The sequence below is a fragment of the Chaetodon auriga genome, chromosome 3, assembly GCF_051107435.1.
Source record: "Chaetodon auriga isolate fChaAug3 chromosome 3, fChaAug3.hap1, whole genome shotgun sequence".
Lineage (NCBI taxonomy): Eukaryota > Metazoa > Chordata > Actinopteri > Chaetodontiformes > Chaetodontidae > Chaetodon > Chaetodon auriga.
Window position 1 is genome coordinate 26625085 of NC_135076.1, and position 27353 is coordinate 26652437.

The 27353-nt window shown below is 45.9% G+C and overlaps 1 protein-coding gene across 2 annotated transcripts; it reads left to right on the forward strand.

The window, feature by feature from the left end:
- The first annotated feature begins 478 nt into the window (after nucleotides 1-478).
- Nucleotides 479-27254, forward strand: tmem131 (transmembrane protein 131). Of its 2 annotated transcripts, none has more exons than XM_076726589.1 (41): nucleotides 479-794; nucleotides 3194-3255; nucleotides 3365-3405; nucleotides 6500-6568; nucleotides 8260-8380; nucleotides 11338-11454; nucleotides 11537-11659; nucleotides 11768-11848; nucleotides 11933-12083; nucleotides 12159-12215; nucleotides 12302-12363; nucleotides 12446-12554; nucleotides 13737-13845; nucleotides 13967-14120; nucleotides 14210-14380; nucleotides 14983-15093; nucleotides 15500-15634; nucleotides 16473-16577; nucleotides 16665-16751; nucleotides 16839-16991; nucleotides 17079-17154; nucleotides 17247-17361; nucleotides 17491-17629; nucleotides 17728-17837; nucleotides 17926-17998; nucleotides 18136-18287; nucleotides 18369-18511; nucleotides 19210-19396; nucleotides 21855-22040; nucleotides 22120-22275; nucleotides 22747-23186; nucleotides 23277-23461; nucleotides 24301-24431; nucleotides 24523-24641; nucleotides 24725-24877; nucleotides 24975-25125; nucleotides 25501-25616; nucleotides 25703-25784; nucleotides 25876-25979; nucleotides 26056-26207; nucleotides 26293-27254. In XM_076726589.1, the coding sequence occupies exons 1-41, from the start codon at nucleotides 623-625 to the stop codon at nucleotides 26557-26559; spliced, it is 5427 nt and encodes a 1808-aa protein (XP_076582704.1). In that variant the 5' UTR covers nucleotides 479-622; the 3' UTR covers nucleotides 26560-27254. The 2 variants fall into 2 exon arrangements, with proteins under 2 accessions (XP_076582704.1, XP_076582703.1); XM_076726588.1 differs by having other exon boundaries at nucleotides 512-794; nucleotides 24728-24877.
- Nucleotides 27255-27353: the final 99 nt, after the last annotated feature.

Sequence of the window (27353 nt, forward strand, 5' to 3'; positions counted from 1 at the left end):
TTAAACATCTTGTGTTTACACATGAAAAATGAGAAGATAAGATAAGATAAGATAAGATAACACTTTGGGGATATTTGGGTGTTACAGTAGTATCAGAAGTATAAAAACATATAGAAAAGAATAAAATACAAAATAGAAAATTAAGAAAAATCAAAAACTCAGCATATATACATTCTATACAAGAGAGTGCAGTGTTTTTCAGAATTGCACATTGGTTAAAAAAGTACGTAGCAGTATATAGAAGAAAAAATATGAATAAGCACAGACTTAATACAAGAAGACACGGATGTAATATTGAAGTAAATGTGTAATATTGCATGAGATGTAATGGCATGAAGATGAAAACGTAGAATCACACAGTGCAAAGCGGTAATGAGATGAAACGTGGATCTTTTGGGGGACTAACCCCCGCGCAGACCCCCGCTCGCTCCGCGGCAGCAGGCAGCAGTATACCCCGCCGCGCGCGTCCGCCCGTGACGCGGCACACATGAAGCGGAAGAGGAAGCGAAGAAGAAGAAGAAGCGAGGCCAACGTCCTGCTCACCAGTTAGCTTCTGCTCAGTTGAGTTCGAGTTTTTTCTGCACGGCTATGATTGACAGAGTCAGCAGAGGTTTACACGGGCATGTCCGCACACTCGCTCGGTTGTTATCGTAACAGAAAGATCTGCGGCATGGCGAGCGGAGAAGGAGCCCAGAGTTCTCGCCACTCTCACACAAGAACCAGAACACCATGTTTCGGATTATTGAGGATGTTATTTATTGCTTTTATTCACACGACGCGGGCCAATAATCAAGGTTTGTAACTTAGCTGGCTACGTCCGCGTTAGCTAGCGCTAACTTCCGTAGACATTTGTACGAAGTGTGTGTTGAGGTTACCTCTACGGGCCAACTTTATCTCAGCTAGCCCGCTGCCTCGCTAACATTAACGCCTCTCCAACATGCTAAATTGTAGTTGTTTTTTCCAGAAACTGGAGCGGGCTGACATTTGAATGGATTCAAAGCTTAGTTAACCTGCTGTAGTTAGCTATATGTGGCCTTAAACGTTACAGTAAACGTTAGCTTCGTTTGCAGCTTGTTGTTATGTTGTCATTCCTTCCATGTAAGGCTAAGTTAGGCTAACATTCAGCCCAGCAAACATACAAAATAACCAGGGCAGAGACGGAAAGAGCAGCTCGTTAGCCGCATAGTTAGCATTCATGTTAGCTTACATCAGCTGCTGTATGATCTGAACGGACTGCAATTAAGAGATAAGTCAGATTGGCAGCTTTAATGACAACACTGCCTCCTTATCGCTGGCAGGGCACCTAACATTACTTCCTCATATTGGACACAACAAGGGAAATGTTTGATTCAGTCAGGTGACTGTAAACGTGGCTGGGAGTTTTGATTTTGACCTCAGCTTGGCAGTGATCGCTCCACCGCGGGCCAAATGACAGCCGCATGTTATTTATCCAGCGGACCGGAGAGTCCAGCTGTCAGATGTACCGATCGTGTCAGGTCACAGTGATAAGTCCGCCGGTCCTGAGTGGACAGCTGCAGTCCACGTCCGAGATAAGCTGTGCCAACTCTGAAACGTGTCTGGTGCTGATAAATTGTTTACATTGCTTCCGCAAACTTGCAACACAATCCAAACATTTATCTCACAAGAAAATGCACCTGAATGGTAAAGTAGCGTTGCAAGGGTTAGCTGGCAAAACTGTGAAGTCTCTTAGCTTCTGCCAAAGTCAACACTGCGAGATTCACAGACTGAGCCAGTCTCACCGAGATCCGTAGTTGTGCTTCATTTGCTGAACTATCTGTGCAGAATTACACAGGGCCACGACAGGAGGGGTGACATGTGATCTAAAGGGGAGAAAAGATTAAACTTCCTGCTTCCTTTCAGGTTGGAAATAGCAAAGAAACCCCCAGCTGCACTCGGCCAACAGCTGTGACCATAGGCCCTCTGTTAATGCATGTAGACAGACTGAGCACCAGAGGGTACAGGTGCTGTTTGAATAGCAGTTTTTTTAAATCATATGCTGAGTAACAACTGAAGTAATGCTTCAGAGTTTCACTTTGTGTGGACTTGCATCCAGTCCAGGGTAACTTTCACTATGGCTGTCCTCTGTTAGTCTTGCATGTTCCACTGAGGTACAGTAGGAAAAGTTATTTCTATCCGCTCTATACTTAACAAAAAAGGTGACTCGGAAAAATTCACTCCAGCTCTGGCCGGAGGATCATCGTGGCAGAATAGCTCTAATGTTAGCTGATGCACTTGTGCGTAATCCAAGTTGTGAAGTCTAAACAGGAAATGGAACTGAGTTGTTGCAAGTGACTGGATCACCTGGATCTGCTGTGGCATTTTAATCTTAACGCACACTTTATATCCAGCAGGAGACTACGGCTCTTTAATTTGTCGGTTCAGGCCAACATAATAACAGGTTTCCGTGCTGAAAGTGTGCTGTGAACATGATCTGCAGCGGCTGATGTTGCAGCAGGAGCTGTGGGATTGTGACGGTGTCAGGTGAAAAGCTTCTCGGTACAGTGAAAGCGTCGTCGCTGCTGAGCGTTGAGTTGAGTTCTCCAAACTTGTCGATTCATACTTGGAGTGAGTCATATGACCGTCAGTGGAAGAAACTTCCAGTCCTGAAAATCCTGCTGATAATAACGTGATCACTAAGGATTTACTGCTCTTTTAACACTCAGCTGGAGAATGTGAGCGTGTACTGGTTCAGGCTCATCCAGTTCAAAGTGAGCCTCATGCACAGAAACGCTGTGGACTGACGCCCGATGACATCCTGAAACATAAGTCTATGTTTTGAGTTCACAGTGACACATGAAATGTTCCCTCATGGTTCAGCCTGGTTTAGACACCAGACGTCCACACAGACCTCAAACATGATCTGTCTCTTGTGTCTTCTCTGCTCTGAAAGTACAAGAGGTTAAAGTTCAAGGAGGGAGTTATCTTAGTTATCTTTACTAGTAATATAACTTTGTGGTTCAGGGAGATATAATACTGCTGCTGATGGGTGACTTCTGCTTTGGAGAGTCTGGAGGAGGGGTCAGTAGCAGAAAGCTATTTTCAGATATGCTCCATCCTGCTGTAGTGTTACAAGTGTTAAAAGTTCAAAACTGGGCTGAAATCAGAAACAGATTGCTCTCTTTGCAGTGATGGCGATAATACTCACAAGGTTTTCCTGTCATTATTTTCACAGCATTCATTCAGTCAGACACAATTCTAGAAGTTTTACATTTTGATGAGGGACGACTTTTACAGGTGAGTGCCGTTACCTGTGTCTCACATCTGACCCACGTCTGAGTGTAACGATGTACCTTCTAGTTAAACCACATTGTCGTGATTGCTCACGTCTCTGTTCTTTTTGCAGGCAGAGTCTGACATTGATTTTAGTTTATATCATCAACAAAGGTAAGTTTTTACTTTTCTCTTTGTAAATGTCCGTCCCCGTTTTGTTTCAAGAGCTCCAAACAAATGTTTGTTTGTGTGGTTAAATGCTGTTATAGTAGTGTGGGTGTCGTTGAACCTCTTCATTAAGTAAACATGCTGTTCCCACATTGCATTCTTCTGCTAAGTATTTCAACAAAGTCAGTATAAAGTGAGGCTTTCATAGTTGACAGTGATTGTCAACTGGCGGTCTGTGGGCCACATCCAGCCGGCAACATTAATGAATTCAGAAGAGGACCAGTCTGTCTGGAGAGTTATCACCCTGCCAACCCCTGGCAATGAGCCCAAAAAGCCTGTAATTAATAGTTCACCTGTTAAACAGAATCAGATTATAGTCCAGCTCCGTGGACCCACCCTCAAACCGCTCCCCGCCCAGGCTGGTCATTCCCTGGAGCTTCCCTTGTCAGAGAATCATAAAGTTTATTCACACAGACTCATGAAAATAAGATGAATTTTGTACAAAAGGGAAAGTGTTAAATTACAATAGGCCAATTATGCCTAAATACATTTGATTTTTTTCTTTTTGTAAGCCCTTCCCCGGCAGTGTCTCCTTAGAAGAAGTTTGGCCTTTGGGCAAATGAACTTGAGGACCCCCGCTGTAGTCTGACGAGTTCTTGAACAGCAGCTCACTTTTCTATGCTTCCAGCAACTGAAGCAGGAAACAACAAAGCATCTGTTGAAATTGTACCGCAACAAACTGGCAGATGTGCTATCAGTCACTGCGGTTATGTAGACAAGCAAGTACAAAATGTTTTTTCTTCTTCTTCTTCTCAAGGATAACAAACCTGGGTAGGAATTTTATCGCATGTGGCAGTGCTACAAAGTATGAACCACCAAAAATACAAAGTGTGAGCGTCATCATCACAAACTGCCAGAGCCCGACAGACACAACAACAACCTGGAGCCACACTAACTAACTAACTAACTAACACCTTTGGTTGACAGCGTGAACTCAGTTAGAGCCAGTTAGAGCCGAAGAACTGTTACTTTTTCCCAACATCACGCCCGTGTGCACCGACCCCTCAGCTCTCTGAAACGCGTGCTGCTGATTCTCCAGAGAAACTGCTCAGTCACCTGCTGTCAGAGCAGACCTCAGCGTGCCTCTCCACAGCTACCAGGAGGCTGGTTGCTGGTCGTTTATGAGGGTCCCGGGTTAGGCCTCCCAGTCAGGATGCTTTGAGTGACAGACGTAGACGACAGGCAGAGTGTTTTGGGGAAGTTAAAGTTTGCTTTCTAGTGTCCGCCGCAGACAGACGTTAGCCTCGTATGTCTGTGATGAGAACTACAGTGACTGTCCACTAAAATGCTTGGAATCTGCACAGATTTCGCAGGGTTAAGTGTGTCAGTCTGTCAGGAAAGGGCTGTGTGGCTGCGTTCGACAGGTCGAACAAGTAAACAAGTTTTCATGTCAGTTCACGTTAACATCATGTTTTTATATCAGCGCTCTGTTGGTCGTCTGCCTGTGTTTCGTCTGGGTGCAGCATACAGAGCCAGGCTTTCCTATGTGAACAGTATGTTCTGCTCCATAAAAGGGTTATCTTGCACAGCCATAGCATGACCACTCCCTTTGAGTGTGTGTGTGTGTGTGTGTGTGTGTGTGTGTGTGTGTGTGTGTGTGTGTGTGTGTGTGTGTGTGTGTGTGTGTGTGTGTGTGTGGGTGGGGGTTTGCTGTTTGACTGTGTTGATTCAGGTTTTTTAATGCTGAACTTCCCCTTTTTTTTTTTGAGCAGTGTTTGTCCTTTTTGCTGTTAATTATTATCTCCCCTCGATCACACAGCGAGCTCCTCTATTGTGAGGAAAGTTGCCGCTCGCTTCCACAGGAATTGAGAGGCTTTTCACGGTCGCTGTTTATTATTTTTCATGCGCTCGTCTTCAGGGTAGCCTGACACTGGACGTATGCAGATCAGAGGCCAAGAAGCACGGCCCTCCCCGTGATCTCCCCGGCTCCTCCAATTACACACTGACATTCAACACATTAGCTCTGAGGCGCTGAGCGAAAGGCTGCGCAGAATTCACAGCCAGGATCCATTTGAATCCTTAATCCCACAAGAATTTTGTCAGTAGTTGTTATATTAATGAGAGGAGCGAGGACAGGCTGTAGATGACAGATTATCCAGGAGGAGCGCTGCGTGGTCGGGGCTCTGGGTGGATTACTGTGCGCCTCAGGGGATGGAAATCCATCCCATCTCCAGCCAGCTCTGCTATTGGAGCTCACTGCTGCAGCCATTGTCTTCTCCTGTGCGCGTAGGCTGGCTAGTAAATAGGTGAAATTGATCTCTGGTAAATTGTCTGACTCCGGGGTGATATTAGAGTGATTACAAGTGAGTGATGTATAAGTGGGCGCCAGAAGGCACCGCCACATCGATTCTGGTGCCAGAGACGTGAGAGTAAAGCGTTTCAGCCGCAGTGCTCCCCTGCTTGTAGGATTTTTGTGGTCATCTCAACTTTTCCACAAACAGTTCGGTACTTTTTGGTAAAATGAGAACATAACTTTGAGGCATTTGCTTTATTTGACCGTGAAGTGACTCACAGCGTTGGTCACACACCACACCTGTATCACCCAATTCTCTTTCCATAAGATTTAAATAGAGGCTCTCATTACATTGTTCTGGCGTATATCACCTCAGCCAAAGAAGAGCAGCGCCTCTGTAGGGACAGCCTCTATTGTTAAGATACACCTGTTGCTGAACAGGTTTGGTGAGCTATGCCTGCCTCGTACGACCAGGTGGGTGCGACCGATGCTCAGACGCTGCTGCCTTCGTGTGAGAGACGCCCCACTCTGAGGGTGACAAGAGACGGGTTTTTTTTAGTTTTTCCTGGTTGGGCGATTCTTTTTTTTTTTTTTTTTTCAGCCTATGGATTTTCATGGAGATTTGTGTGGAAAATGTGCAGTGCAGATGGGAGTGGTCCCATAATGCCGTGCTGGAGGAGCCTGGGCGCAGACTGTGGTGTCTGTGCTTGTGTGTTTAGCCTCTCATTTGTTTGAAATGCACACAAACATGGATACTATTTTTCCTGTCCTGCTGTTGCTGCTGTCACATGTCCCCGTCTCTCGCAGCACGTCCCCGCACCGTGGGAACTGCCGACCTATACGATTTGAACCTCCAATGTTGGACTTTCATGAACAGTGAGTGTTGGATATGTTCTCACCTCGTGCAGTATGAAATGTACCTTATCTCACACACACATTTCTTCTTCTGTTTTCCTTTAATGTGTTTTCGTTGCGTTTCACATTGAGACACAAAACTCCGTTAGCAGAAATATTGTTCAGTGGGTCAGTATGTCCTTTAGCTCTCTATCATAAGTAAAGCCAGAGTTTTGAGCTTGCCTGAGGTGACCTGAGCCTGTCAACAATGAATGGATTGCTGAGCTAGGATTTAATGCACTTCACAAAACCACATTCTTCAGCTCCAGCGGCAGCACCCAGCTTCACCTAGGCCACAGATCACATTCCACTCTGACTGGAGGAGCACACCCATGTTGCATGACCCAGCTCCAGGCGTAGCTTACTTTACTAGGGTGCAGTGTGCAAACGATTTGCTCGTTCTCAGAGGAGCGGAATAGCCCTACACCGACCCAGCGTTCCCAGCCCGCCCTACTTTCTCAATAAACAATCCACTTATCAGTTGTGAATGTTTTGAGGGCATGAAAATGAAACCTTGAGAAATTCTCACCCTGTCTCTAATACACTGCACGATTGGATATAAATAAAGCAGCCTGTAGACAGAGGCTGCACTTCAGATGTACAGCAGAACATGTTGGACACGTTCACAACCTCCAAAAAAGGTGGACTCTGTAAAACGTAAATAAAACAGAATGTGACAAAATGCTCATCATTTTTTGACATAAACTCAGCTGAGAACAGCACAAAGACAGTATCTTTGATCTTTGAGCTCATCAGCGTCATTGATTTGTGTAAATATCTGCTTATTCTGAATTTGTTGTAAGTTGACGAACGCTCCAAAAACACCTGTTTGGAACATGCCACAGGTGAACAGGTTGATTGGTAACAGGTGACAGTGTCGTGATTGGCTATGAAAGGGGCATCCTGGAAAGGCTCAGACTGGATAGAGGATGTTAATACAGGAGCTCAGGAACACTGTTTGTTTGCAAATGATTGCATTCTGCTTTTATTCACGTTTCACAGAGTCCCACAGGCCACTTTGTTCAGAGGATCATACAGACGATTTTTCAGGTTTGCTCATTTGTCTTAGAAGTGATCCGTCACAGTAAACTTTTAGTGGCCTTTATTCTTCAGCCAAAGTGACTTCCTCATTGCACGATTGAGCATTTGCGAGCAGACAGAGCCCTAAAAAAATCCCCCAAGTTTCAAGTCCCTACAAGTCTGCTTTCATACCATATTGAAATGAAGGAAACCACAGGCTGCCTGGAAGGTTGGAAATCAAAGCCTTTACATTACGCTTCGTCATGTAAGGTGCAGTGTACATGCTGAAGGCTTATAACATGCTAAACCTCTGTGTGGTTCTTTGCAATAAATAAAACATTTGGAGGTCCCTCAGAGGAACGTCACAGCGTCATTAATCACCTCGTTGAGCTGCTAACAGGGACGTTATGTGTTATGTTAGTCATTTTACTTTGAAAAGCTCTCCTGTCTCTTCTTGTCTTCGCTGCCTGTAAAACATCTTTGACATTGTTCATTTATTTTTCCTCTTAAATTCTTCACCAGACTTGTTTCCTCTGTTGATCTTTGTGTCGATGTTGGTGTCGCTGTGCGGTTTGTCTTAGATGTGTGTTTAATCTCTTTGCTCACGTTGTTGTTTACTCGCTCTCACAGACGCTTCTCTTCCTCATTCACAGGCCCGTTGGAATGCCAAAAATGGAGAAAGTTTATTTACATAATCCTAGCTCAGAACAAATTAGTTTGATATCAATATCAGCAACAACAGCACATTTTCACGCATCCTTTTTCCAGAATAGGGTGAGTATGAATCACTTCCTTCATGTTTTGTCTCAGCATATCGACACTGTTAACGTGGAGTCACACGGCTTTGTGCTGATCTCACCGTGTTATTCGATCATCACACTTTATGAAGCCTTTTTAAACATTAACCCTGTGATACGTTATTGTGAAGAAGAGACGCTGATCAGGAAACACAACGTCTGTCTCTCAGGTGGCCTTTGCTTTCTGTCTTTGCTTGAAACTCAGACTCGAGTCGTCAGGAATCCTCTGCAGGCATCAGCGGCAAACATAAACAGCAGCAAACAGACGCTGACAGTGCAGAGGGAAGTCCTGATGCAAATCACACGTGTCGTTAGAATATGTGACAACACCAAAGAACTCTGGGGATGTAGTCTCAACTGTTTTTTAGAGGCGGAGCAGCGATGAAGCACAGTGTGTAAAGAGACACAGTAAACAAGTAAAGGAAAAGCAGGCAGCAGTGTAACGAAGTTAAACGTGGCTCATCCTCTTTATTGGCCTTTATTTAAAAGCACTGAAATCGTAATTTAAACCCACAGGATGCAGTGTCCCTCGAGGACTGGTCCAAAATAACTGACTACTGTGCGAGGAAGACCCGTTCTGCGCCTCGCCATGTATGAGAAAAGTCCCTGAATGAAGCGGCCTGTTGACCTCCTGCAGCCCACCCGCTTTGTGTTTGTTCCACGTTCATTTCGCCGCGGTCAGTTATAGCAAACGCAAGTCAGAAGTCTCCATCCTGGTCTTTCACACAGGCCACCAAGAGGTCATGTGACCCGACACCCCCACCTGCACAGAAAGACGATTTGGGGCAAAGTTACCTGCAGCGCATCACGCTGCAGAAGCTGTTTTTATGTTGTTAATATATTTACTTTGTAGAAAGATTGTTATCATATTTCATAGCAGGTGAAAAAGCTTCCAGACCAACAGATTTTTACTCTGTGGCGCTAATCAAACGATCTCTACTGTGACTGGAGGAGAAAAATAATCTCAGCACGTGTTGAACAGCCGCTCAGACCTCTTCTGTTATTCCATCGTATTATTATAAACGCCTCATGAATACAAACACGGCCTGACCACAGACATTCAAACAGTAATGTGACCAGCTGATCCCAAACTGTGCAGGAGATCAGATCTAATTAGCTCCCTGCAGAAAAAGCTGTCAGTGTCAGACAGTTGCAGCAGAAAGTCTGATTTCTTTGAGCTCTTAACACCGTGCGGTACATTGTGAGACTGCACAGATAATCGCCAAAACGCAGCGTAAAGTGGTGACCATCAGCAGACGTCCACCCACACAGTGCAACACATTCGCACTTCCTGAAGAAAACAGCTGCGACAGAGGACTTCCTCACTGCTCGAACTCATGAGGTCAATCGGATGAAGACGTTGTGTTTTACTGATCGGCTGTAAGCAGCAGTGTGGTGCTGTCTCTCATGTTGATGCATCAGCAAGTAAATCATGTTTTGTGTGCTGCATGTGAACATGACGGACCTGTTCTGTGGCTTTACACACTCTGGCTGCACACTTAAACATTTGCCAGGCCGGGACAGCGTGTAGTTTATGCTCCTGTGTTCTCCTCAGACATTGATTATTTAACAGTTTAACTCGTTTTCAGGTGTTAGTATTCAGATTGTGAGCTGACGAGCTTCCTCACTCTGAAGAAAACTGCAGTGAATTGAAAACACGTCGTCTTACGGTGACAGAGATATTTCTAAAAAAGAGTTCGACTCAGCCTCACAGTGAGCAGATGTTTCCAAAATGTGATTTTTCCGACGTTAAGTCATGAGTGGGCAGCGTCGACGCAGATCGATCCACACATCAATCATATGACCAATCCCTGCCTTCTGTCTGCTGCTGTTTATTTTGCCCGGTGTTACTTTGCTAATGGTTTTTCTGTCTTCTGTCTATTTATACACCAGGATTCTTCTGTGCGCTTTAGCTCATATATAGTTAGAGACTTCATTCCCTGGAGGTCTGTGCTGTGGTCACATGCTCCAGTGGCACATGTGTTTTGCATCAGAACTTAACAAGTGATTTTGTTTTTAGTTTTATTGTTTTGTAGCTTCATTCTCCATTTCCTGCGTGGACTCCGCTGTGGTACCTTTAGCGGGCGAGTCGATATCGTTAAACGTCTGGGAAATTTAGAATTACCAGTTGTTTGCAGCAAGGGTGTAATTTCCTGTGTGTGTTGGGATGGGGCCATATTACACTTTCAGGTTGATTTTCTCTCTGAACATTTGTTCTGTGACTGTCCAGCTGGCAAAATCCAGCAGAGAGGAGTTGATAAAGATGTTGCTGTGCTCATCTGATTTGCCTTCAGTTATTATTGTGCACTCAGAGGAGCCGAACAAGGCAACAAAGCACAAAGCTCTTCGTAGTAAAGATGCAAATTTAAGATTATCTGTCGTCTGGATCAAGGAAACGGATCATGATTTTAAGGCGGGTTAGTGTTAGTGCATTAACACAGCAGGGGTTAATGTGATGTATGGTGTAGTGTGTAGTTAGATTAACATTATGGAACATTATGGAAAGCCAGTTTCATCATTTTGTACCCTGTAACATGCAGACAAAGAGGACATTGTGTATATAACGCACACACTTGTGAAACCAAGCCTACACCTGTTACATTAGCTTTTGCTCTATTTTAGTCTTTGTGCCACTTCTGTCGATCGTTCATGTTGCTATAAACCACCGCAAAGGATTCAGAGGAATCTGACGTAAAAGCTGCTGAACGTTCGCCACCTGCGGCCGCAGTCACCTCTGAAAAGCTAAAGTTAGAGTGTAGCTGGAGTGTGTTCGCAGCAGCGTTCGGGTCAGGTGTGGGTGCGCGTTGAGATCTTTCAGGTCATTGGTCGAGCTGCTCGGGGGTCAGTGCACGCTGATAAGCCGTCTTCTGTTCACGAGTGTTTGATGCGTATCTTCATCGTGTACACTGAGCCAGTTTTCTGTTCTTCCGACAGATAATTCCACCAGGAGGGAACACGTCATTTGATGTCGTGTTTCTCGCTCGAGTAGTTGGGAATGTAGAAAACACTTTATTTATTAATACGTCACATCATGGAGTGTTCACATACCAGGTATCCACCGAAAAAAAACTTCATTTTTATGACCATGAGCTGCAGGAGAAATGTGTCTGACTCTTCCTTCTCTGTCCTGAAGGTTTTTGGGGTCGGTATCCCAAACCCCTACAGGCTGCGGCCCTTCATCGGGGCTCGAGTCCCGGTGAACAGCAGCTTCTCACCTCTAATACACATCCACAACCCGTACAGTGAACCGCTGCAGGTAATTCAGAGTAATTAGAGTCTAATGTTTAACCTTGATTAAATGTTTGTTTTTGTGTGGACCGGCTGGTCAGTGTTGGACTGACTTGCTGTGTGTGTCTTCCTCCAGGTTGTTGAGATGTACTCCAGTGGTGGGGATCTCCATCTAGAGCTTCCCACAGGTCAACAAGGAGGCACTGGAAAATTATGGGTGAGTTCCACGTCTCCTTGTTTTTGCTGCAGCATGTGTGTCGGTTCAGTCCGGTCGAGTCACTGTCACCTGTTCTCCCTCCAGGAGATTCCCCCTTTTGAGACAAAGGGGGTGATGAGAGCCAGCTTCTCGTCCAGAGATGTAGACAACCACACCGCTTTCATCAGAATAAAAACCAATGCGCCCAATGAGGACCAGTTCATCATCCTCCCTGTAGAGGTGGAGGTCACTTCAGGTGCGCCACCAAACCCTGTGAATACACCTATTTTAACTCTCGCTGTCATTTAACACTTGTCTGCTTTCCGTGCAGCCCCTGGTATCTACTCCTCCACAGAGATGCTCGACTTTGGTACGCTGCGGTCACAAGGTGAGGAGTCCGACGACACAAGCTGCACAGTCCATCCATCTTCAGCTTGGCTTCTGTTCTCACTCTTACCTGCCTCCATCTTACAGATCGCCCCAAACTGCTGAATCTGCACCTTTTAAATTCAGGGACGAAAGATGTTCCGATCACAGTAGGTATCCTCAGTGGCCTTTTTAAAACCTTCAAAGCTTATCTCGTCCCTCCTGTAACCCCGTGCCTCGCTTCTGCCTCAGAGTGTGCGTACAACGCCGTCAAACGAAGCCGTCACAGTAGACTTCAAAGCGGTCACGCTGAAGGCTGGAGAGAGCAGATACACCAAAGTCGCAACTATCATTTTTGATGGTAAGTAGTGTTTTTTTTACTGTGGTAATGTCTGACCTTTGTTCTGCTGAAATACACGCTCAGTTGCCAGTTTTTAGGTACACCAAACTAATGCAGTTTGATACCTGCAGTAAATCCAGGACGTGATGCAGACACAGGTTAACCAAAAGAATATATAAAGGAATAAAAATACGTCGTCTTCATGCTCCATTTCCGCAGAAACCAGGCTCTTAACAAGGAAACTCGTAGCAGTCTTTTTTTAAAGTGTGAGCTGCAGAGCCTGCATGATGTCAGTTTCCTCTCCTGTGGCCTCGGCCACACGTACACGGCTATTAAAGAAATGAAAAAGTAGCTTTTTCGCTCGTTTTTGGCCTTTTCGTCCACACACAAACAGTTTTAGGTCACTGAAAATGGACCTTTTGGAAAAGTCCTCCAGGCTGAAGATGTTCAGAAACTCTAGACGGGGAAGATTTTGCTTGTGACGGCAGAGCGCGTGCACTTATCTCCCTTGTTTGATTTCACAGTGTGCGCCGTTATCTCCTTTGTTTACATGACGCCATTTTGGGCAATGGCAGACGGGGCCAAAATAGTGCCTCGTGACTCTTTACATGTTTACACATAAATGTACAGCTGCTCTTCCACCTTTACTGAGAAACCGGCGTCAGAAAACACTGCGAAGGTTACTGATATATAACCTGATACACAGACGTCACCGCCATTTTTTCTATAGTGCTTGTGCGGACAGGATATTTTATCTTTTTATTTCTTTAATTTCTTTTTGGCGAACAAAGGAGAAAGAATGCTGTTTTTAAAATGACCCATGTACGCGTGGACGAGGCCTGAGTCTTCACGGGGAGACACAAACATAGAAATATCATCTCAACAGGAAGTGAAGTTGTGGGTTTTTTAGATTACTGTGTGTTGTGCATCAACTTCCTCATGAGAGTTCTTTCATTTGACCCCTGTTTTAGGTTCACTGAAGCAAAAATGAAGCAATCAGAGTTCTTGTCTTTTCACCTTATGTCTGTCTACTACATGTTGACAGTGTTTAAGCAATCATCTGGACGTTCTTTGGCTTTAATAGTTTTCTGTCATGTCCTCACTCTAGCAATTTGGCACAGTGGTGAAGTATTACACAACTTCCTTTTGTGCAGCCTTGTACTCTTTTTATCCGCTGTTTCAACCTTCTTTTTTTCATTGCAGCCTCAAAAGCAAGAAGACCATATCAGTTGTCTGGTAAAATAACAGTTAAAGCGAAAGAAAAGAGTTACTCCAAGCTTGAAATCCCGTACCAGGCAGAAGTTTTAGAGGGGTGAGTTGTCCTGTGGGTGTGCAGGGAGTGGGTGGCTTTATGTGTTACATAGAAGAAACAGATTTCTTTCAGAGTTTTGGTTTCCTTCAGACTCTCTGTGGTTTGCCGTCTTTTCTGGCAGCTACCTGGGCTTTGACCACACAGCGACGTTGTTCCACATCAGGGACAGCCCCGTCGACCCGGTGGACAGACCCATCTTCCTCACAAATGCCTTCAGCTTTGCCATCCGGATACATAAGGTGTCCCTGCCCGAAGAGGCCAAAACCATGTTTAATGTGAGTGTCGCCGCAAAGGGTCAACGGAGGGCACTCTGACCGTGAAGCCTGATCTGGAGGTCAATGTGTCGCCACTTTGTCTGTTTCAGGTGCAGAACTTCAGCGCGCCCATCGTCATCCCCCCTCACGAGTCCCGGTACATCTTCTCCCTCCTCTTCCAGCCAGTCCGACCCTCCATTCACATCGACAGCAACATCCTGCTCATCACAAACGCATCAAAGTTTCACCTGCCTGTGCGAGCCTACACGGGCTTCCTGGAGGTACACGCCCTGCACGGACATTGACGGTCCACATGCACACCAAATTGCATAAGTTCACTAGAGTCAAAAGCTGAGACGGCAGCGACTGAGATCTGCTAAGCTAGTTAGCATTAGGCAGGAGTTTAGCTGTGTGTCTGCTCTCCATCATAAGTGGATATTTGTCATATACTGGAGGGGAAACATCAGTGTTTAGATTCAGTTCCGGCTTTAACAAGGCCAGCCGTGGCTATTTCACCAGCTAGCTGTTGCTGGATGTAGCTCTCTTGCTTTAGCTGTCTGGCTGGCAGGAAGTGTGGCGGTGGTTTCTCGAGGCCACAGTTTAGCAAGTCACTGCAGCCATTCAGTACAAAGCCACGCAGAATGCAGAAACTACACAGACAGTTAACTGCATTAGCTGCGGTCTGGCTCGGTCTGTAGCTCTGTTTTGTAGCTGCTGCAAATTTTCACAGAAATGTTGTTATTGCATAATTTTCTTTACAGTCAAACAGAAGTCAAGTCAGATTCAGGACTTGGTTAAATGTAAACACATGCAGTCACTGTGCTCTTAGAGTATGTGTCTGTCTGTAACGTGGTGTCTGCTCTTTGTCGCCTGGCGTGAACAGCCACTGGTCCTGCCTCCCAGTCTGACGGAGAACATCCTGGACTTTGGTGTTCGCAGTGCAACCCACACCAGCAGCATCATATTCGTGGTGGTTAACAGTAATCCCATAGAGGTGAGGTTACACGGTAAACTGCGCACATTTCAATACACACAGAACAGTGGCTGATTACGCAACAAGTGTCGGATTTTAGGGATGTTTTGTCCTGGAAGGAAAGTAAAAAATAATGATTTATTTTTGTGATTGTCTTAGCTTTTCACAGCACTACAATCCACCATTAGGTCCATTGTGTGAGGAACTTCTGCTTTTTTTCCACTATGCTGACGTGTGCTTTGCAGTATGTTCACTGCAATAGTTAAACCTGTTCCAACATCAGCCTTTGTGCTAACATATTCATGTCCACAGTGATACTTGATAAAGCGTCACACATTGTTCGGAGAAAGTACACAAATCCTACTGCAAAGAGCATTATATGTCCATGTGTGTCGTGTTTTCAGTCACACTGCTTTCTGTCCTCCAGCTGGAGATCAAGTCCTGGCTGGTCACAGGAGACAGTCTGTCCATGGAGCTGCTGAAGACAGAGAAAGGAAACACAACAGTGGCCCTGAGTTCCCTGCGAGAGCTGCAGAACACTTCAGCCTCCCATCATAAAACAGTAAGACCTCTGCAGTGTCACTGCAAAGCTGCTGTTAGCTTCACGCTCTGATCGCACGAAATGTGGTAGAAACTCTAGATTTCGCCTCTGGTTTTCAAAATTAATTCATTTGTATTTGCTTCTTTGCGAGGAAACTAGCTGCTAACGTCAAGCTCATGCAAACACGAGCATTAACGTGACCATTCGTAGCTCACAGTCACCGCGACGCAAACTCGACTGACCTGCTCACTTTTGTTTGTGTCTGCTGCTGCTGACGTGCAAAAGCTCAGACACTGACAGTGACTCCAGCTTGTGGAGGCTAATGCAGAACTACTGCAGACGTCTGAAAAGACTCGAGGAGAAGCACGAGAACAAGGAGAGAAAACATCTGTAATTCATCAGTTCAGATCTGTCCGTGAAACTTTTACTGTCTAAGTTTGAAATATGCTCTTGAATTGTGTTTGAGATCTTGAATCATAAGTAGTTTTTGTCTTTAAACACAGAATAAAGTGTGTTATGTCTTAACCACATCGAAGCTTATTTCAAGCAGGAAGTGAATTCTCAGTATCAGAAACAAACATTTAAATATGTGATTCTGATATTACACATGTAGAATACCGTAACGGTGATTGTTATTTTGACCCACAAAAGGGCACACTACCGCATGCCAGTTTCACTATATACAGGATGTGAAAATATCAACATCTCACAACCACTACATTAGAAAAATCCCCCCAAAACAAGGTACTTTACAGCGAACCGCTTCCTCATGTGGAGAATCTGAAGTTTGGGCCTTGTGAGGTATTTTTGTATTAAGAAAACAAAGAAAACTTATTTGTATGTTTTTGTGTCTTCCCAGGTGATATTAGCATCTGGCTACTACGCAGCATTCAGAGTGACACTCGTGGCCAAGGCACTGGAGGGCACGTATGATGGAGCCGTGCATCTAACCACAGATTACGAGGTAGGTCGTCACAGATCAGCTGTTCTCTCTCAAGAAAAACGCCCAATTCAGTCTAAAGGTGACAGGTTTTTTTTGCTTTTCCCTCAGATATTAACCATCCCAGTGAAAGCTCTCATAGCAGTGGGCACATTAACCAGCTCCCCCAAACACATCATTTTACCACCTTCATTCCCAGTAAGTAAACATTTGGATGTGTTCACGAGGGAGCTCTCACAGCCGCGCCGCGCTGGCAGCTCCTGACGTGTCTGTGTTTGTCCTCAGGGGAAAGTCGTTCATCAAAGCTACAGCATACAGAGCTCCTTCACACAAAAAGTGAGGCTACAGCAGATCCGCTCCCTGACAGAAGACATACGCTTCTATTACAAACGGCTCCGCAACAACAAAGACGAGCTGGAGCCCAGACGGAAATCTAAGGTAGCGCCTCAGCTCACCGAGCGCCGCGAGCGAGCCGTACGCGGCCGCACCGACATGAACTTATTTTCTTTCCTCCATCTTTTTCAGGTGGCAAATATTTATTTTGACGCCAGCTTGCAGTGTGGTGATCACTGTTATGTGGGGCTGCCATTTGTGCTTAAATGTAAGTTTTTTGTTTTGGTTTTTTTGAGTGTGTGTGTAGCAGTCAAATTTCACAGGAGTCAAAATTAAAAAAAGAAATCTTTTCTTTCACAGCGGAGGCGAAGCCTCATGGGCTGGCCTTACAGGAGGATATCTGGGACGCCGATGTGGATCTCCACCAGAAACTCCTCAGACGATGGAAGGAGCTGAAAGAGCGCTCGGGCCATAAGTAAGCACGTCAGGGGTTAAGATTCAGCGTCCTTTGGGCTTTGGTTATCAAATTTTGCTGTTAAATTAGCTGTTTTCATGCAGACGGGCTGTTTACAGACTGTCACAAGATGTTTCTCTCCTCGAAAAGGGTTGAAGCTGTCTTTGAAGTCAACACGGACCTTCAGAAAAACGTGCAGGCTAAAATAACGGCGCACTTGACCTGGCCCTCGGTGGTCAACTCCTCCCAGCGCATCACGTTCCCTCTGACCAACACAAACAGCTCCTCTGTGAGTACAAACAATCCGCCTCTTGTCACAACACATGCAGGAGTATCCTAAAGTTCTGTGTTCGAAACCGAGGCGGGCATCTTTGTGCGTCTCTGCAGGACGAGGAGGTGATTCTGCAGAATCCTGCCGACGTCCTCGTCTACGTCCAAGTTCTCCCCTTGGCCCTGTTACCCAACCCCTCAGTCTTCTCTGGAAAGCTGGCGGACCGGTGAGGAACCTCCACGAATCCGGAGCCTTCTTGTCCTCTGTCCCCTCACCTGACTCTGACTGTGGTCTTCTCTGATTTTATTTCCCAGGTTGCCATTAGGAAATTTATCCAACATCAACATCGACACAAACACCTTCGAGTTTCAGGTTCACAGAAATCAAGTGAGTGCCGCGAGACGTTCGCCATCATTCAGGCATTCAGAGAGCCAGTTGGTTGCACATGCTCGGTCCTCTTGTCCGAGGCGGAGGCAGCGTGTGGAAGCTGTTTGTCTCTAACAGGCCCTCTGTTTGTTTGGCAGACATCCCTAATGAAGAGCAGTACAGGCTTCGTAGAGGGATCAACCAGACCCTTTGTGTACAACCTCCTCCTGCTGCCCGGAGAAGTCAAGTCATTCAACGTGAGGTTCACTCCCGTCAGCAACCACAGCGTCTCCTCCCTCCTCATAGTCAGGTAATGACAGAACCAAACAGTCCCTTCAGCAGGTATCTGTTTCTCCTCTGTAACTCTGTGCTCGTTTGGGAATCCGTGTAGGAATAATCTGACTGTGATCGACACCATCGTGCTTCACGGCCGAGGTACGACGGAGAGCCTGAAAGTTGCGGGAAAGCCTCCGGGACAGGGCAGCTCGCTGAGGTTCAAGATGACTGAGGCTCTGCTCAAAGACTGCACAGAGAGTGAGTTTGTGGTCCGGATCAGCGCGAGCGTGGGCCCCTTTTCAGCCGTTTTCGTATCCGGATAAAATCCAGATGTCGCTTTAACTTTACACTCAGCCACATATATCTTTCCCCACAGGCCAGATCACAAATTCATTTATATTTTGTCTTTCTTTTCCCGGGTTATATCCAAAGAAAATCGGCTCCACTCAAGCTAACAGCTGTCCATAAACTCACACAGACACACTGATGAATCTCCCTCGTGACTCCTGACTCCTTCCACAAAGTCTGTGAATACCTCACAAACAATCTCATTTCAGTGGGTTTAAATAGGAGTAAATGGAGTCTGAGAGCCTGTTTACTTTAGGTACCGTCTGCCGTCGTGATGCCCAGATCAACTTTAACACACAGTGAAACACGTTCTGCATGTTGAGTCTATGACTCATCAGTAGTTTGATGTTTATTAATGTGTATAATTTCTACAACAGGCTTCTGCACACCAAGAATGTCGTAACTACGAGGAGAATTCGCACCACATACGGTTCGATCATTAGTGTCGTTACTGTTAAAAAGCACAATTTCTTCAGCTTATTTCGGTCCACTGGTCTGTTGCATCAGCTGTGCATGAGTTCTGTTTTAACTGAGGATGCAAGACAGTGATAAAATAACAACAGGCCGTTAAAACTGTCCGTTAAAAATGATGTCCTCTTTCATTTCAGAGACAAAAGTCAAAGAGCCAAACTTCACTCTCAAAAGGACCTTCAGGGTGGAGAACACGGGCCTGCTCCCGATCACCATCAGATCAGCGGAAATCAACGGACAAGCTTGTGAAGGTTATGGATTCAAAGTTCTCAACTGTCAAGAATTTGCACTTAAGCCAAACGCTTCAAAAGACCTCATCATACTGTAAGTGGACGAAGGCGTCGTGTCTCTTTGTCTGCAAGTGTCTGTCTGATCTGGACGTGTGTGAGAAGCAAAAGAGTGTGTGTGCTGCATGGGAACCGAAGTGTGTGTGAGTGTGTGTCTTCTCCCCATCACCCACAGGCTCTATTAATACTCGTCCTCAGCCTCTGTGGCTGAGTAAGCCCTCAGTGAGAGGATGAATCGGCTCTCTGTCTCTGCTCGCTCCCCTCGGGTCTCGTTTTGCTTTAAAGTTCAAGTCCGCTCTCGATGTGGACACACAGTCACCTCAAATATTCAAGTCAGGACGTTTCTCTTCAATCAAGCTTTACCCAAAAGTCAGAGCGACACCAGCTCGGCGGCCACGTACCGTCCTCACCCTCTCTGACTATAAATACTGATGTAAAAGTTGCTGTTTGTCCAAAGTCCTCTTGTCCAAACTCAGAGGCGCTGCAGTGGTTGAAGGTTCATTTTCCCTGATCAAATATTCTGACACATCGGTGTTAAGGGTGTTTACAAATGCCACTAGATTAAGGGTCACTGCTAAATCTGAAACTATATTTAAAAAGTTGCTGTAATTGAAAGTGTCCCGTGTTAGAAGTCCTCCTCCTCATTAAGCCCCTCCTCAGAACTGTGTGGGTGTGTTTACTTGCACCTGTTAACGCAGGACATTTGACACCTTCGTCACTCTTATTGGTACGTGAAGTTTGGTCACAGGCCGCGATGGACCTTCTTCACTGAAGACGTTTTGGTTAAAGCACCTGTGGAGGCCTTAAACCAATCAGATGTGTCAAATGAGAGCCGCACACCTTCACTGCTTAGTGATCTGATTTTTATTACCTGTTGTAAACTAGCAGGTTGTCAGCCTACCCGCCCACTCTTACCTCCACCGAGGAGGTTTTGTTTTTGGTCCCGTTTGTCAGCAGGACAAACTACTGGCCCCATTTTCATGAAACTTGTTGGAAGTGTGTAGAATGAGCCGGAGAAGAGCTGGATTTTGGAGCAGATCCGAATCACGGGGCGGACACGCAACTTATTTCTCACTCTTGTTAACATTGTGAGATTGGGCATTTGGGCCACATGGCAGCAAGTAAATGAGAAGTAAGTAGATTTATCAAATGAACTCGGTGTCTTGTTAGCCTCGGTTCACATGCTAGCTGTTTCTGAAGAGCTGTGCAGTCCGTAGCGTGGCTCAATGCGTGTTGAAAATGAGCAGTGTTTGGACAAGAGTGTTAGTTTAGGAGGGGATTCACGTAGTCCCCCGAGGGGCTGCAGCTGTGGCTTATGGGTAATGTATCGCTTCCACTTCTCCATTTCTATGTAGAATGGGACGAGATGCATTCATGTCCAGGTGGAAATTAACCCACCTGTTAGATTTTGAGTTAAGTCTGCTCAATTCTTAAACTTCGACGTGTGAAGCCATGAAGTTGTCCAACGTTCAGCCGGTTTGATAGCGAGGGTGGGACTCTCATTCAGGAAATAAAGTGTGTTTATAGTCCTGTTTTATAAGGGAAGCTGCTGGGCTGCAGCGAGTGTTCAGTGAGGACAGAGACAGAGATCGATGACAGCGACATGTTTAATAAAACGCTGTGTAATTTACAGCCAGCCATAGCGTGTGCTACGTTTACGACTTCCCTCACCAACCTTTGGTCTGACTGCAGGGTAACACTATTTATTGCACATTAAACTATAAATATCCATACTAGTGCGTGATAAACAGCATGCAGAGTGGAATGAACAACATCAAATCAAGCTTGTTTTGATCAAACTCTTCACATTCAATCAAAGCATTTTCACCCATAGCAGGAAAAGCAGAGCTCTAATAACAACACTGGCTTTGGGTGGCTTTGTTCTGTTTACACTCAGTAAATAATAGTAACACCCACCAAAGGCTGCAGCGACGTGCTGATGCCCTCTTATGCCCTCTTGTGAATTCGTCACGTGTAATTCAGCGAGTTGTTCTCACCCTCTTGCAGGCTCGCTCTCTAAATTTGATCAACCTAATTTTCTGTTTGCTGAAAGCAGATATCTGTGTTAGCCTGCAGACGCCAGCATGTTGTTTGGATTGTGTTTGCATCTATGTAAGAAGTGAACATGTGCGTTTTTCCTTGGCAGGATACATCTTAACACCAGGTGCATGTGAGGTGATAGATACATTTAATTACAGAGAACGCTTGAAGGCATCATCTGCAGTCAGCCCTTGAGGTGACTCGATGAATCCCATAACGACCCTTCAAGAAAGAAAAACACTGGGATGACCTCCTCTGGGGGGAGCCATACCTTCTGAAATCCAGTGTATCTCAGAGAGGATTCAATTCAACAAATCTTCGTTTTGAAAGGAAGTTTCAGTGGCTGTAATTAGGATTCTTCACTTTGTGGCACAGTGATAGATTTCAGATGCAGATCAGGGAGGTTTTTGTGCTGTTTGAAACGGCCCCTAAACGTTTCCTTCCTTTCCTACCAGGTTTACACCCGACTTCACTTCATCTCGAGTGATCCGGGAGCTGAAACTGGTGACATGTGGAGGCTCTGAGTTCGTGTTTGTCCTGAACGCCTCCTTGCCCTACCACATGTTAGCTGCATGTGCAGAGACCCTGCCCAGACCGAGCTGGGAGCTGGAGCTCTACATCATCGTGTCTCTCATTATGAGGTGAGTCCAGTCTGCAGCGCCGCGCTTCGTTTCGGATTCCAGCCCGTCTCACAGCTGACGTGTGTTTATGTCTCTCCAGTTTTATGTTTCTGTTGGTGATTGCCACGGCCTACCTGGAGGCTCAGAGCATTTGGGAGCCTTTCAAGAGACGTGTGTCAGTGGAATCCAACTCCACGTTGGAGACTGGGAGACCGTTTAATCTCAGGGAAATTGTGCAAATTCACAGTGATTCAAAGTAAGTGTATATTAGATGGATCTGATATTCATGATTTCAGAGCTCCTCATCATTATTTTATTTACTCGAAAACAGTCCGAGTGTGTCCTTTAGCTGTTGCTGAAATAGTGATCCATCGTTCTGATTGATTGATCAGACTCTGACACAGAGAAGGCAGTGGTGAAGTGTCTGTGGTTAACCACTGTCCACAGGTTTTGCAGTGTCTGGTGCTCTAACCACCTGTTGGCTCTTATCACTGGTCATTCGGGAAGCTTTGCATGTTTAACCTGATGCAGTTAACGAGTGAGAACTCCCTGATTGGCTGCTCAACTCTTTCTGAATGTAAGAAGAAATCAGCTGCAGAAAGAAACAAAATGTGATCTTTACAGCAATATCAGATGAAACAGCAGTGAAGGGATTCAAAGGAAGTTTGTTTAAGGGGCAGAAAATGTGAGAGGGTTCAGTGTCTGAGTCTCTTCTGTCTCCGTTCAGGTTGAATGATTACAGCGACTCGCCCCAGAACTCCAGAGGAGTTTACGCGTCCAGTAACGGAGCAGCTCGGGTTGGAGGCCGACAAGGCAACAGCCGCACCTTATCCGACTCAGACAGCCAAGAGAAGAGGTCCAGGATCGGCTTCAGCCGCACATCTATGCAAGCTGCTTCCTCCCAGCTGACCAAAGGAAGTACAAGCTCAGGCCAAGACGGCCCTCCAGCCGCCTGTCAGCTAACCAACCGGAAGGCTCGGAGTGCCAAACAGCTGGATCTCCAGAGTCAAAGTTTAGCCGGGTCATCGTTGCCTCACAGAGGCCTCGGCCCCGAGGATGCAGAATATGCCAACCTGATAGGAGCCATGGACAACGACCTCGACCGTCCAGAGTCCCTCAGCGGCGAGACTCTACAGGAACAGAGCTCTCAGTCAATACAAAACAAAGGTACCCACTTTTTATCAGGCGGGAGCAGCAGGGCAGGGGCCTCAGCAATCATTGACAGGGCTTTGACGCATGTGTTGATGTTGTTTGCAGTATTGGAATCTAAAGGGAAGCTGAGGGGCAAAGCAAAAGCCCAGAGGAAGAAGGAGGAGAAAGAGAAAAAATCATCAGTAAAGACTCAGGGAGACGAGCTCAAAGATAACCTGGCTGACAACGACGACAGCTCCTCCACCACCACAGAGACCTCCAATCCAGACGTGGAGGCAAACATCAAAGAGGTACCTGCTGCCGTCCCGCTCGCGTCCTGGTGCTTCCTCCAGAGCCGCACACTTGACATTGACTCAAAAATGAGGACGTGTGGTTTGACTTGACTATGAGACTCGAGACACGAAGGCAAAAAGCTGAGATTTGACTTTATGACGCATGAATATTGAAAAACAGAATACTGTGCGTACGTGCAAATGAAAGACTGCAGCCTTTCCTGATAACATGAGTCCATAGACGAGTAGCTCCGTAGTTTCTCATTCTGTCCATCAGGTCACCTGTTCTCTGCCCCACAGTTGAGCCAATTGTTATGAAATGATCTTTTCTTTTTGTCAGATATTTAAGATGATTATTATTCATATGTTTCATTCGTTGATTGAATTAATGATAATGATTGATTCAACTTTGAATTTTACTATTTTAAGTTTTCTGTCATCGTGACAAAAGCCTGCAGCCTCTCGATCTGCACCGATGTCACTTCCTGTCCTCCTATAAATCTGCATCCCTCCGACACTTTAAATGAAAGCTCTGTGTTTGGGTCAGTGCTTCAGTTCACGACAGCGCTCACATTACACTGTAAAAAATATGAGCTTTCAGTTAAAAATGAAAGTGGCCGTTGACTGAGACGCCTGAAAATTTTAAGTCAACTGAATTAGAAGTGAATGCTTTGCAAAATGTGTTCATTGCTTCTCATCTTTAACTGAAGAGTGAACTGATCTCAGCTTTGACAAACCAGAAAAACTTGCTGACGTCTTGAGACTCAAAAGACTTAAAAACAGCTTTCCTCCACCGCTGCGACATCATCATACTGTGAGCGAGCTGCTGTTTGACCTTTTCCCATCGTTTCCTCCAGGAACCATTGACAAAGAAAGGGAGGACAGTAATAACAGGAAAAGTGAAAGAAGAACCTTCAAACTTCTTAATCAAACCCAAAACCAAGAAACAAGGAACCACAAAGAAAGAGAGCCAAGCAGAAAAGTCCAGGTTTGTTCGGTGTTTCCCTTTGATTTCACTTGTATTTCGTCTTCAGTTGCAGCTGGACGCTCTCATCTTTTGTTCTCCTCGTTGTTCTCAGTTCTCTGGAGCTGCCTTATGTAACACCGCTGGAGAACAAACAACGCAAGAGCTTCACATCCAAAGCTCTCTACCCTCTCACCAACATCCCAAAGACGAAACCCGTGCAGAAGCAGAGACGTGAGTGTCCTCGCTCTCTAAATGTTGTCCCCGTGTCCTTTGCTTCAACACCAGACGTGTTTGTGACGTGTTTGCTTTGACAGTAGATGGAAAGCTGGAGGACGGGCGTCCCTCTCTGTTGGCCAAACTGTTGTCCAGCGGCTCCGTGCCCGAGCTGGGCCACAGCAGCAGCTCTGAGGGGGAGAAGGAGTTTGCATCTCCAGAGTGGGATGTACCGCTTTCCAAAAACAGCGTCCGTAAGTCAAGATCCCGTCCTGTCCGGTGTCTGTCCTTTGTCTCATACTCACTGATGAACCTGTGAAGACCTGATCGTCTCCTGTCCTCCACATGCAGAAGCTGACAGCCTCCAGCAGATCTCCCTCCAGACATTAAACGCAGACCCCTTCCTGAAGAGATCCGTCACGGCCGGGACCTGCTCCCCTCCACCCACCTCCCCCAGCTTACTGTCCCGGGGCACCTACAGCAGCGTGCTCAACAGCAACAGGTATCCAACCGCTGCAGCTTTGCTCATAAAATGACGCTATTTGAGCTCATGTCGTTTGAAATTCTGAAAAGACTAACGATGACGGTAGTATATCAGGTTAAAGGGATGCTCCACTGAAAACATGATTCTACCTCATTTCACTCTAGTAGTGATTTCATTTCCTACATATTGTAAGAAAAGAAAAAAATGATTTAAAAATTGTGTTTATTGGCTTTAAATAGGAATAAAAATGAGGTACAGGCCTATAATCTGCCCCAAAATGTGGCTTAACTAGTAATTAATTAAGTAATTAACTCACAGTGAGGAAAGCGGTAATTAGTGGATGTAACTCCAATTAATCCTGATTCTTGGTGAATTTCTTTCTCGTTTTTGCAGTGAGGGAAATCAAAAGAAGGCCCCAGGAAATAAACTGTCTGCAGCCACTCCACTCCCAGGCAAAAATGGGAATCCCACGTTTGCTGCTGTAGCTGCTGGTTATGACAAAAGTCCAGGTAAATATGCAGCAATGAACAAACGCTCGATCAATAATCGATCAATTACGCGATGAGATAACGCTGATCTCTCGTGTGCTCGTCAGGTGGCTCTGGACCAGGTAAAAGTGACAGCCAAGGCAAGAGTCTGGCACACATGACATCAGTGGAAAGTGACAGCTCTGACAGGTAACGTGAGGGTGAAAATAGAGAAAATGCATTCACAGACATCAGGATAAAATCCCTCTGGAATCATCTGCACGTATTTTCTGTCCCTCAGCTCTGGACTGTGGAGTCCCATCGACACAGCCAGTAGTCCAAACTTCCACTCTGCCAACTCCTTCTCTGCTTTCGGACCCAACAACTCCTTCAACCTGACAGGAGGTAACCCGTGTAGCTGTTTGAATAACCAGGAGGATGTGGAGGAGCTGCATGCAGACTGAAGTGTGTGTGTTTTTAGTTTTCAGTGGAATGAACCTCCCAAAGTCATCTGAGCCTCAGCAGAGCTGGCCTGAGTTCACCCCCGTGCCCTCCTCCATCTGGGACATACCGAGCAGCGACTCTCTGCACTCCTGGCCCAGCAGCTCCGGCTCGCCCACTGCCCCGACTGCAGTAAGAGCCGCCGTTTGTTTTAAGCCTGCCGACCATCCTCCTGCTCCTACACCACTGTGAAGCTTCTCTCTCTCTTTTTTAACAGTCACTCCTGGGAAACGCCCGCAATCCCTGGTCTGCAACCACGCCCTTCGGGAGCTCCATTTGGTCAACAAGCGCAGATTCGACCTTACACCCTTTTTCTCCGACGACCAGCTCAACGACTCTGACGGATCTGGTCAGCAGTCCCGCCCCGTCGCCGCCGGCTTCCACCGAGATGAGTCGCACCTACAACCCCTGGAACATGTGGCGCCCCACGCTGAGCAGGCGCAGCTCGGAGCCCTGGCCGAGCTCCTCTGACAACGTGAATTAAGCGGCACGTGACTGCACTGAACAGAAGCACGTCGTGGAGTTGATGTACTCTGTACGCTCAATCAAATTCTTTCACAATCGGAGAATCCCGAAGCAACGTTACCTGAAGTATAACGCGTTTGGTAGCCCGGTGCTGTAGGTTACCAGCCCCGCCATTTAGTTCTCTGCAGCTTTTTATTCACGGGGGCAGAAATGCTAACTTTTTATTTGGATTTGTTTTACCCCGCGCCCCTAAATTGAAAATGTTGATCATGATTTGCTAAAGCCAGCGCAGACAGTTTGCTGTTTTAGGAAGGCTGGTCAGTTTGGTACATGGCACAGATTCTCTAAGTTCAGTATTAATGTTGGAGCAGACATCTTGTTTGAAGCCACGTGTTTTCAGTCATTTTGGTTCTTATTGGTTTCTTATAAAAGTTGGTTTTTAAAGTCAAATTTGCATTGAAATGATTACACTAGGCTTTTATTTGGCAGCAGGAATCTTTCTCAATCTGAACCGTGATTCTTCAGAACATAAACAGCCCAAAACCTTGAACATGAATGTTCATGTTCCCCATGTTAAAACGGGCTCTGCCCTAAAATTAACAAAGCCTTCTGTGAGAATACATTGGTCAAGTGATCAAAGAACACTTCAGTTTGAGGTTTGTATCGTACATTACCTCTATTTGTCAGCAAATGAAATAAAGGACTTCAGCAAAATGCTTTTTGATCTTGTTTTATTCCGTTTTTCCGTTGTCGGTCTAAATCAAATCCTGAGCAAAATGTCATGTTTAGCTGCTAAGTAAGATAACGCTTCAC